At 38.1% G+C, this 13,085-nt stretch overlaps 1 protein-coding gene across 1 annotated transcript in view; it reads right to left on the bottom strand.

The window, feature by feature from the left end:
• spg (dedicator of cytokinesis spg) overlaps positions 1-12,902 on the bottom strand; it is a 32,863-nt gene extending 19,961 nt beyond the window's left edge. The window contains exons 1-3 of the mRNA XM_018019392.2: positions 12,002-12,902; positions 791-1,032; positions 582-730 (exon numbers count right to left, since the gene is read on the bottom strand). Coding sequence (XP_017874881.1) covers positions 582-730; positions 791-1,032; positions 12,002-12,035 — 425 coding nt within the window. The 5' untranslated portion in view covers positions 12,036-12,902. The remainder of the gene's footprint in view (positions 1-581; positions 731-790; positions 1,033-12,001) is intronic.
• Between the last annotated feature and the right edge of the window lie 183 nt (positions 12,903-13,085).

Raw genomic sequence — 13,085 nt, 5'->3', positions numbered from 1 at the left:
TGTAAACACTTCTTTGAGTAACACTTGAAGATTGTGAAAATGGGCGGAAATACATAAATGTTGTTCTTGAAACACACAACCTTGAGCTGAAACTAAGTCTATAGAAGAAATGAAACGCTACAGCGTGGTTAAACTAAATGTGGCTGGCGCTTATTCTGATTAATAAATAATGTTTATTTTGATTGTATAAAAACTACGCCGGGTTAGTAAAATTATATTTATAAATTATATATTGAGACCCGTAAAAGATCTTTAGTCAGGAGTGCTCGAATACACTTGTTGAACAACGAAATGAAATCAATTAACCGATTAATATCGATAAGGATAGCAATCGAACTCTGTATACCAAGAATATATGTATATTTCAAATTTCAACACTTTAACTTTTGTGGTTTTCGAGATTCCTGCGTTCATACAAAAACTAGACAAAAGACTGACATGACTCAATCGATTCAACTCTTTTATAAATATTAGATACTTAAGGTGCTGCCACGCCTTCTTCGGCTTGTTACATAAATGTAGGGTATATATGTAGATACTCCCAGTTTAGTTCAAGTTAAAAGTTTAGATTCTTCACTCACCGATTGCCCCAATCAATTTTGGACACCACAACCATTTGGAGTTCGGTCGTCTGATCCTGAGTCATGGTGGCGCTCAGCAGCTCTCGCCGACTATCCAGTATGGAGTACATGACTTTGCGCAGCGTCTGGAACTTGTAAGCCTCACGATCCTATGCAGAAAGTGTTTGATATAATAAAGATGATTTAATCTGTTTAGAGCATATACTTGCCACATAGAGACGCTTCCAGATCTCGGACCATTCGCGCAGCACTTGCGTGCACTCGGCCACGACCGGATCGATCTTCGACAGATCCTTGATGTGTATATAGGTTTTGGGAAAGATGCCCACGGCGCGGGACTTGCGCGGACAGGAGCCGCGAAACCAATGCCGACACTCCTCGACAATGTCCACGGAGTCGCCCACATCCAGGGCCAGGCCGTAACGCACGTCGCCATGCCAGTTGTGTATGGCTAAAAAGAAGAAGCAACAACCAAATAAATAAATGGATGGAGTGTTAGAGGAGTTGCATGTGGAATTGCAGCAATCGACAGCAACCAGTTGCGCCTTGGCCCGTGACATTGGAGCCTGCATTGGTATTGAATACAGAAGAAGACGCCAGCCAGGCTATAGCCGGCCTATTGAAGGCAATTAAAGTGCTCCCATGAGTGGGCACTTGAGCATGCCACGAGTGGCACGGCAACAATAAATACTTCAACTATAAATAGGCAAATGGCTGTGGAAACAAAATACGTTCGAGCATGTATATCGAGGGGGGTGTCTGTGTCTCTCTCAAGGAGCAACAACACCAACAGCAACAGCAGCAACAACAATTGCCACAAGCGGCACTTGGCAATTGAACACTTTTGCCTGCAATGAACAATAAAGAGAAGCTGCAGCTCTAGATGAAGCACGAGTTGAGGCTTGAGCAAGGGAAGCTGCTGCTGTTGCTGCTGCTGTTGCTGTTGCTGTTGTTGCAATTGCTGCTGTTGCTGCTGCTGCTGCTGTTGATAAGTGGACGTATAAATCCGCAACGTGGCCGCCATGCTGGCCAATTACAAATGCCAGGCACGCAGTGGAGTCCGGGCGGCGCCGCAAGACCATGTTGTGGGGGTGTTACGTTGCCTGTGTGTGTGTGTGTGTTTGTGTTTGTGCGCGCGCTGAAAGACAAACGAGCGAGCACGGCATGAGCATATCAACGAAAGGAGCTAATAAAACGCACAGCCAGACATATGAGAGATAGAGTGAGTAGTAGGGCGGCGGGGGCGGAGGGGGCGGCGCACGGCTATTGCTGGATGGATGGATGGATGTACATATGTAAGTGCTATAAGTCTGTCCGTCTGTCCGCTCGTCTGTTCGTCTGTGTGTGTGCGCGTCTGTTGGTCTGTCTGTCATATGAAATGCTTCAATGCGATGAAAATGGGCAAACTGCTTCCTGTTGTTGCTGTTGCTGTTCTGGTATACCCTGTGCGCATTTCATACGGAAAGGGTATATTGAAATCGTGGAAGTTTAGTTGAAGAATTTTTGGTATGTATATTTAAACCTTAAAATCTTGATTGAAATAAGAGATTCTCAATTGTTGTATTGATTCGAATTCTCCATCTCTGCATCTCTTTAATAATATTTCTGTATTTGAAAGACTTTGTATATATATGTAATATATATATTGAAAATGGTTAAATATATATATTTATAGGTCTATTGAATCTCTTCGAAACTACAAAATGTAAAAAATTGGAAATTTTCAACGTATTCTCTCAGTGTATGTCCTAGCAGAGCACTTGTTAGTCGAGCAATATCTATTTGTTATTCCTGTGGCTGTTGTTGCCGTGCATTATGTTTGCCGCGTCTTTATCTGCGTCTTCCTGCTTTAGCGCATTCGCCGGCTTGGGGTCGTCGTATAACTTTTGCAACTGACTGTAGCCGGCTGGAGCCGGTGCCTGAGCTGGAGCCGTTGCCGTCGATGGAGATGGAGATGAAGCCACTGCTGATTTAAATGGATTTCAAGCTGCTAAATAGCTAAAATTTTATAATTTAAATGGATAAAGCAGCGAGGGAGGCGCTCTGAAGTTGAGCTTCGGCTTGAAGCAATTCAACTTGAGCTGCACAGCAACACTCAAGCAAATGAGCACACACACCACAGACACTACACACACACACACACACATACACAGTCATTTAAGCTGTGGCAGTTACGGGCAGGCACAGTGCCAACCAACCGTCGCACTATTTAGGTCAGTCACATTAGGCGGGCGTCGGGCTGGCAAGCAGCTAGCCAACGCCCCGCCCTACGAATACAACACACACACACACACACACACAACACACATATGTGTACATACACTCAACAAAATTAAAGAATTTTATGTTTCAAGAAATGAAATGTTGAATAAAATATTTAATTACTAATTTATATGGACTTCTTAAATTGCAAAATTATTATTTTTTTTATTTAGTTATCTTTAAGCATTAATCATATACAATATTATTTATGATTTGCTAAGTAGGATTTTTCGATTTAATTTAAATTAATCTACGCAAAATTTCTATTATTTTTTCTTTTTTTTTTAAGTTTATTTTCAATAATCAAATAAGATAAACAGATATTTTTTATCACTAATAGGAATCATTATTATTAATTTGACAATTCTTGAGAAACATATGTAAATATGCAACATAAATTCTATATATACATATTTACTCGTTTTTCGTTGCAAACAAAACTTTTTCCCAGTGTACTCTTCAAATAAACCACCCAGTCCACCCACTAGCAAACGCGTTGAGAGCTCTGCATAATTCTAATGAGCATATTTTTTAGACATCAACGCGCATTTCATGAAAATGAGTAAAGAAATTTAATATTTCATTTCCCTAAAATAGTTGAGAATGGCGCCAAGGCATATAGACGGGAGACATGGGGCAGCGGGAGGTGGGAGGTGGGAGGCGGTTAGTGCCTTGCCTAGAGGGCAGATAATTACCGTTGCCCTTTAATGGCGCTTTTGATAAAATACTCGAGGCGCACAAATGGGATTTGCCAGAGTTTTACTTTGTTCATCAAAAACAAAGCCCACAGACAAAGACAGGAGCAAAAGACACAGCGAGCGAGCGAGAGAGAGAGAGAGAGTGAGCGAGAGTGAGGAAGCGCGAAAGAGGGGGTTAGGGCAGTAGCAAAACAGTCCAACAAGTCCGCAATGTCAACAAACGTATTTAAATAAAAAAGTCGTTAAGCCAAGTGGATGCGAAAAAAATAATAATACAAAAACAAAAAGAAAAACAAACAGAAAAAAACAGAATATGACACTAAAGGAAGAGCCAGAGCCAACGACAGTCGGAAAATAATTTTAAATTAAATAAAAGAGCTGCTGCATTAGCGCAATGAGCGGCTCATATGCGCTGAAAGTATGTATAAAGCCTCTAGATGGCATGTGTATATGTATATGTATATGTGCGTATATAGTATAAGCACTACTATGAAATTGCAGGCAATCTCTTGTCTATGTCTCTCTTGCTCTCTCTTCCATTCTCGCTCTAACCCATATGAAACTGCAAAAGGCATTCTGCACGTATTTGTGGCAACGTCATCAAATAGATTAAAACCAGAACATAATAGTCTCCATGATACTAACGATGTTGGGACACCCTTTCTGGGCAGGAAAATCATGATTTCATATCAGAAAATTCATGATGACTCAGATTTGTATTCATGACGAAGCTGTAAAACTACACACAATGAATATGAGTGAATCAGTTGGGAACTAAATTAGCATGAATACGACTAAATATACTTAAACTTATATATAAATATGTATGGCTATATATAACTATATAATTGATAATGTAAATTCAAATGTAAATCTGCTAAATGAAAATATATATACAAACATATATTATATGTATGTAAATAAATAACTTAGCAGAAAAGGACTATGATTAGCCTAAACTCTTCAAACATTGTAAAAAACCATTCATAACATCATTTAATTATAACAAAGAGTGAAATAAATTGAAATTGAAATTGAAATTATATGTATAATAGCATATTACTACCCTTTTCTATATCAAATATGAATATCAAGTAGCCAAGTAAATGAGAGCAATATGAGTACAAGTATGAATCATATTGATGCATACTAAATCTGTAGAATGAGTGTGATAATGAATAGAACTGTGACTGAGTTGGAGTGTTTATTGATTGGAATGAAAACTATTATGAATATGAATATAGAATATTCATGTTAATGAATTAATTTGAATGAAATATGAATATGAATATGAATTCGAATATGGATATGAATAAGAATATTAAAATGAACATGAATGTGAAAATTAATATGAATATGAATATGAATACGAATATGCATATGAATATGAATATGAATATGAATATGAATATGAATACGAATATGAATATGAATATGAATATGAATATGAATATGAATATGAATATGAATATGAATATGAAAATGAATATGAATATGAATATGAATATGAATATGAATATGAATATGAATATGAATATGAATATGAATATGAATATTAACATAAATATGAAAATGAATATGAATGTGAATACGAATATGAATATGAACATAAATATGAAAATGAATATGAATGTGAATACGAATATGAATATGAACATAAATAATGAATATGAATATGAATGTGAATATGAATACGAATATGAATATAATGTGAATATGAATATAAATATGAATACAATTGTTAACAAATTCAAATGAAAGTTCGATTCTAGTAAATGAATATGAGTTTAGAGTGAATTAGCCCGCATCCTTTGTCACAACATTCAAGTACAAACATAACAACCCCAATCAGCAAAAGGGCATACAGTGCAGGGCAAGCGAATAATAGCAGTGGGAGCTGACAAGCCACAAAGGAGAATCTTCACACTTGACCCAAGTGCGCGTCGAGGGCTTAAGAATTTAATTAATTAATTGCGTTGTTTCACACACCGTTAAATTATGTCTGTGCGCGAGTGTGCGTGTGTGTGAGCGAGTGTAAGGTTGGGACGGGTCTCTAGTGCATAGGGAGTGACTAAATGGGTCAAACAACTGCCGGTGGAAAAAGAGTATGACGAAATGTCATTAGACGCTTCGACTTTAGAGATAGCCCACTATCAAAAAGTCTATTCCAGTATTTATAAACATTGAAAGAGTTTAAAGCTCAAATTGTAAATAAACATAATGCTGAGGATCTACCCATGCACAGTTTCTGATTCATCTATCGATGTCGAGTTACGGCTACAGGAAATGTGGCCTCAATGTCAATCAGATGTCATTAGAGTTGGCCGTTGAATACTTCTATAACGAACTGTTGTGCCAGACTCCCTTCCCTCTCCCCCTCACTCACCGTCTCTTCATCGACGCAGTTGCGCCATATTCTGTTCCCCTCTCTCTTCCACTCTTGTGTCGCGAATCGAATGTAAAGTTCTTTGCTGAACATTCTCCATTCTCTGGCTGATGAACAGCTTCTCATTATTGCAGCTGACATCGTATTTCCCTACACACTCGTACACACACAAACACACACACACATGGTCCGATATGCATTCATACACATACACTCACATCACACATCACAATTTGAAAACGTGTTAGCATGCTGCTGAAACATGCAATATGCATTTCTATACCCTATATGAAGAGAGTGTATATTTGGTGGAGATTAAGATGAATATGAGATCAACTTATAGACAGAGTTAAATAGTATTTCAAGTTGTAAATGTAACTTTCTTTCTGCTTAAATTAAAATCATAAATATGTGAATAGGGGCAGTATTTATATACATATTTATAAACGAATTTTATTTAAAGAATTGAAATTAAAGGGCAATTGACTTGGGGAAGATTTTATGAACGTAAAATAAACGTAAAACACTAACTTTATTATTAAATACATAACTTCACAAATAATATTTATCAGTAATGTGGGACTTTCACTATTAAGCTAAGCTCTTGATTTCCTTAGTTTATGGCTTAACTTTTTTGTCAATTTACAGAGCATAAACTAGTCAATAGTCCCCTAAACTCTCGTGAGCCCCTTGCAATGCTATTTACTGCATTCGCGAATGTTAAATATGCGCAACGCAACCTATTTAATGTTTGCATATTTCAATGTAAATATGAAAATCGCGCGAATCTATGAAAATGCGAAAAGCCAAACGGCAAATTAAATATTGATTAGAAATGTTTGCACATTTATCAAGAGGGGCAGTTAACTGGAATTATTTGGAAACTCTCCCACGATCCCCCCTCACCCATCACAATTATCCAATTGGAGTTGTCGATGGCGGAAGCCAGAAAGTGACACAGTTGTTAATTATTTATTTACAGTACTTGATGTCTGTTTGCCTAATGTTGAAGTTTATCTATATTTTGATGAGTTCGGGCATTATTTATGTACCTTATCGCTAGACCGTGTGGGGCTTGCGTCTGCCGTGAGGGTAACGTCTATCAGCTCTTAGGACTGCATTGACATTAATGCGAAGCATGACGTGAAACGTGCCTCATCCGGTTAACTGGCTGATAATGCGCCCAAAGCGAATCGGAAGTGTCACATGTGTGTGTGTGTGTGTGTGTGTGTGTGTGTGTGTGTGTGTGTGTGCGTAGTTAATCATAGAAGTAGAAATTGACGCAGCACAAATCATAAATACAACGTTAAAGACAAATTATGGTAGGCCAAAATGTTGAAACGAAGTCGAGGAACGTGGCACAGGCTGAGCACTGGGTGCCGAGGCAGGAACAAGGGCGGAGGCGGGTTAGGGAGGGGCGGGCTTATAAAGTTGCCGCCAAGCATATTAAACAATGAATATGAATCAATTTAATGCGAGTGTTTGAGTATGTGTGTGTGTGTGTGTGTGTGTGCGCGTGTGTGTAGCTGTGTTTGCATAACAAAAAGGAAACGCTGCACAAATTTGTGCGCTGACTTCACACACACACACACACAGAGAAAAAGAGGAACAGAGAGAGTTACGCAGCCACTGGCCAAATGCATAAAATGAATATTAAATTAAAGTTGAAAATGAATTTGCCCCCTAGTCGAGTAACAGCAGCAGCAGCAGCAACAAAAGCAACAACAACAACAACGGAATTCACTGGAAAAGGCATCGACTACATCCGGCCTGCGCCTGTCTACAAATTTTAACTTCTTCTGCTTCTGCTGCTGCTTCTTCTTTTTATTTTTAATGTTCTTTTTTTTAAATTTATTTTTTGGCAAAGTTGCGCTGAGAGTTTTCAGCGGCTGCTGCGGTCTGTGCCAATTCGCTGCGCACAGATGAAACTGCCCGCATTCAAACAACGAGCCAGCGAGCCACCAGCCAGCAGCCACCAGGCCTCAGCTTCAGTTGCATGCAACCACCAAAAATCGTCGTTGACTAACTGCGTAATTGAGAATGGACGACATACAGAAGGAAACGCAATCAAGTGAGCCGCACTAGCCGATGCCCTATAAACTTTAGCACAACTTCAAGGCTGACTAAGCCAGACTCAGCTATAGTTCAGCAGCTATTGAAGCTGCAGCTGAGCAAATATGCATTTAGATCTGCATTTTATTTGGTGAATCATTATAAGTCTATATATATAATATAGAAATTACTAAAATATTCTTTACATATACATATATACATATAAGTTTATACATACATATATCCGTATAAGTTTGCTTGTATTTTCTTCGCAACAACCGTACAAACGCTATATGTAAGTGGAGTCGTTATAACCGGATTCTACTGTATATATAAATCAACATACTTGTAGATACAATATGTAATATATGCATATCCTAAACACTACTATAGAGACTTTTGTATACTTTATATAAGCTGGACATTTCCTATTTAGATATATGTATAGGATATATTATAACACATAACGATATACAACATATACATATAGATTAGTATGCGATTAACTAAATCTTTTATTAGAAATCAAGCTATAGTATTTCTTTAAAACTTACTTAAAGTTCATCTTTTAAATATTATATATAACAAATAAAATACTTAATAATGATATAGTATAAGGTATTGTATATAGTATGTTATAGTATACTTATATAGTATACAAGTTTGATATTTTAAGTGTTGAGTAACAAGTATATATATAATTTATCAAGCATATAATATAAATGCTTAAAGTGGAAATCTTGCATAAGCATTTTACAGCAAAAATCTGTTCACAAATTGAGTTCATGAACTGGACTTTAAGCTAAACTGTAAAATGAGCACTTCACATTTGTCGATGAGATTTGACAGAGCAACTGATTTAATTGGGGTTTTCCGTAGTTTCCAATATGAATATATACATATGTTTCTATATGTTTATATAAATATATAATTATATTATTCGCTAGGTTTGTTAACTTTTAAAATCTAAATTTTCTATTCTTTGATATTATTATTCTTAACTTTCTTTTTATAAAAATCTAAATTTGTTTCATGTTCTTAATTCTAATTGTACCCACACTCATACGCATTTTTCAACTAGTTACAGGGTATACAAAAGCGCTGATTGGTTTACCCTGACAATGCTTACAATTGCTGCCCAAAAAAGAAAAAAAAAAAAAAAAAAGCAGAAACAGACAAAGAACGTGTGCCCGGGCCTGGAACTGGGGCCTGTGGCATGCGGATGTTAATGAAGTCATTGGCCAAGCGAAAGCTGCATACGACCAGCACGTGGCAGATGACAGCCAGATCCGCAGTCGCGGACCCCGTTTATTGTGCAAGGTTAGGGCGTTGTTCGCGCTGCCTGGACAACCAGCCGACCAGCCAGACAGCCAGACAGCCAGACAGTCAGCCACTAATGGCGTTTACATTGCGTGGATGACAAGCCCCTGGGCTAAACTCTCGAGCTGATGGCTGGCTGATTGATTTGTGTAAACTTTGACTGGCTGCCATGTCACAAATCAACAGCAGTTGCATGGAATGTGGAAACTAGAGCAACAGCAGCAGTAGAAGCAGTAGAAGTAGCAACAGCATCATCAACAATACATTTGTAGATGACAGCTACAGCTTATCGGGCACATGAGGCAAGCGGAAGTGAAGCTGCTGACCGGCCTTCAGATGTAAAGCCAGCCAGAGAGAGAGAGAGAGAGAGAGAGAGAGAGAGAGATTCAGCTAGAGTGGAAGATTCAGTAACAGACGTAGAGAGAGCATGAGAGGCAGCAGTAGATGCTATGGACAGAGATTTAGAGAGGGAGCGAGCGAGAAATGAGATACAGATAAAAGACCAGAGCATCTAGTGGGGCAGCTGTAGATGAAGATTGAGTGACAAATTGAGATGAAGCAGAGGAGATGAGTGAGACTTATTGTGGAGATGCAAGGGCAATGTGTATGAGACTTAAGAGCAGCTAGAGGGAAGAAAGGCGGATAGATAGATAGATAGAAAGATAGATAGGTAGATTATAGAAATATTGATAGACAGATAGATAGATAGACAGATAAGTAGATAGATAGATTATACATATATCTACCTACCTACATATATCTGATAAACAAATAGAGATAGAGATAGACAGGAAGATTCAGAGGCAGCTAAGCTGGCAATTACATATTAGACTCAGCTTTAGATTCAGGGTTCAAGAAACAGCTGGAAAAATAGAACTGAAAAGTAGCTTAGATTAATGAATCAGAAGCTATTTGGGAGATAACAACATATAGAGATTAGAAAACAGCTCTAGCTAGAGATTAAGAGGTAATTATTTAGGCATCTAGAAAGGCACCTAAAGATAGAGACTCAGAGACAGCTTTAGAAGAGGCCATTAATACATTAATGATTCATCGGCAAGTTCTTTAGGCGCAATTGTCATTTGTTAAACGTTCGCATTAATGCGAAAACTTTGACGAAAGTGCTGATAATGTAAAAATATTATATATATATATGAATAGACATACATATATGTATACATATATAACAGAAAAAGTGGACTGCGGAGAAAACACAATATAAACAAAAATCAGCAACAATGACAAAAGTGGTACAACAACAACAACAATAACATAAACCAAAACATTTGTAAAAGTTGAGCACAAAAATTTTGCACATAAACTATGCTCGAATGCCCTTACTGAACATGATTAAACAGTGATAAATATTGTATATTAAATTATTAAAGATGCAAAATAATATTGTTAAATTTTCATTTATCTCCGTTAAGTGTAATATTTGATGTAAGCATAAAATTTGCAAGCATTTTGAAAAGGTTTGTGAAATTTAAAATTGGGTTCTCTCTTATAATCTTAATTAGACAAGATTAGCTTCAATTAAAAATAAAATAGTACGTAATAATAAAAATGTATGTACATATAGTTTTTAAAGTAAATCATTGATCGAATATAAAACCAGATTATGGAAAAGCGTATATATATAACTACAATATGTACTGTTAAAGTAGTTCGATTAGATTGTGACAATACACATATAGAGCAAATACTATATTATATTAAAGTATTTAGCACTAAATGCTATATTATACTTTATTAACAGTCTAGTTTTAGCCACAAATGTATAGGAAATACATATCTTTTCTTTATTTATACGATACATCTTTTTATTTCAAACATTTAGCATAATGCCGCAATTTGAAAGGGTATAAAACAGCAGAGATTCGCTTTAATGTGTGCTGGCTGGCAGTTAATTCACGTCATTCAAAGCTAGTCTCGAGTCTTATCAGAGAAACAAGTTTATGGTGCGATGGCAGTGTCACAATTACAGTGGCTGCCGCAACAACGTTGCCACTTGCTGGGTAATTACAGTGGCATTTAAATTGGCAACACCTGGCACACGGCAGTGAGAGCTTGATGCCAATTGTGTTTGAGATAAGGCGAGAGGGGCGGCGAGCAGCGGTGTGCAAATGAAAACATAAACACATCAAATCGCAGCAGCAGCAGCAGCAACAACAACACGGCGAAGAGGAAGAACGACAGCAAACAGAAATCTCTTTGAGTTTCACGCTGCCAGCGAATAAAAAGCATAAAGAAAAAAGTCAAAGAAGAAGAGGCGCAGAAAACCGACAGCGACAGCGGCAGCGGCAGCGGGCATGCTATAAAAATAAGTAGAAAAATCGCTTTTCCGCCTTTCCGGCATGCCGCAACAGCGGCTGGCTGGGTGGGTGGACGACTAGGCAGGCGGAGAGGTGCCTGTGGGGGGTTGGGGGTCTGGGGTGGTTGCCTGTCTGTGATGCTGCACGGTGTTTCGCGGAAAAAACGGTGAATCAACGCATGGCTACAACAGCTACAAAAGCAACAATAACAGCAACAAAAGCCGTTGTAACCGTGCACGTGACGCATCGTCGCACGCCCGCCCCGCCCCGCTTGCACACCCTGAATTACACCGGCTCAGGGGGTGCTGTTGAGCCCTGGCCAAAAGGCGAGGGATGTGACAGCCACATACACACACACATCTACATTTATTGAAAAGTTTTACTCACCGACGCCGTATTTGTTGTTCGATGGTATCCACATATTTTATTTATTTATTTATTTTTCTCTCTCTGTATCTCTGCTGTGTGTTTCAGCTGCTTGGAATCCAATTGGAATATGGCTAACGCGAAGTGCAAGGCCACTCCCAAAGTGGTCTTCCGTCCTGCCGGTTAAGGCGCCTTTTTGCTTCTGTTATTTTTGTTGATTATTTTATTTTTTATTTTTGCTTTCACGATTATGAATTCGCTGAACACATTTTTGTGTGTGCCTTTTGCATCTCACACACACGAACGCACACGCATACACTTACAATTGCACGCGCGCGCAAGCAGCCACGCTCACACACACAGACTCAAAAGTGTTGAACTTTTGCTTTTGCTTCTGTTGTCGTTGCTGCTGCTGCTGTTGTTGTTGTTGCTATTGCATTCGTCGTGCGCCTTCTCGCTCGCACCTTGAACGACACTGACACTCGCCTTAGTTAATAACACTTAAACAAACGCGTCTACATTGTAGTTGTTTTTGTTGTTGTTGTTGCTTCTGTTGTCGTCGCGTCCATTGCGGAATTGGCAAATCGCTCAACAAGCAAGACCAACTGATAATCTAAGCTCTTATTGGAAGATGTAGTGGTTGCTTTGGTCACCAAATTTTTTCTCCTTTTTATTTCATTTTTATGCCCGTCACAAAACACGAAAATCAATATTCATTTTTTGGAGCTACTTCTGCTGTCGTCGATTTTGTCGGCGTTGCTCTTTTAAATAATATTCTTCAATTACTTTTTTGACTTGCATTTGCTTCGTCTTTTAATACAATTTGTTATATTTCGCTTTTGCTCTGCTTTTTGCACAACCGGAGCTCTCTCTCTCGCACAACCGAACTCGCGCAGTTGTCCAATAAGACTAACAGCCAGCTGTTAAAACAAGATAAACTGCCACTGTTGTTGTCTGTTGGTGACTGTTAGATACCCTAGACAGTGTGCGCGCCTGCTACATAACAGTAGTTGGAGAAAGTCTGAATTTTTAGTTTGTGTATTAATTTATATTATTTAATACGATTTAATTAATATATTTAAATTTAGTCAACCTCTTTAAACTC

Source organism: Drosophila arizonae, chromosome 2 (genome assembly GCF_054131065.1).
Source record: "Drosophila arizonae isolate 15081-1271.41 chromosome 2, UAZ_ARI_1.0, whole genome shotgun sequence".
NCBI lineage: Eukaryota > Metazoa > Arthropoda > Insecta > Diptera > Drosophilidae > Drosophila > Drosophila arizonae.
The sequence above is the reverse complement of the archived record's forward strand: the minus strand, read 5'-3'. Positions and strand labels throughout refer to the sequence as shown.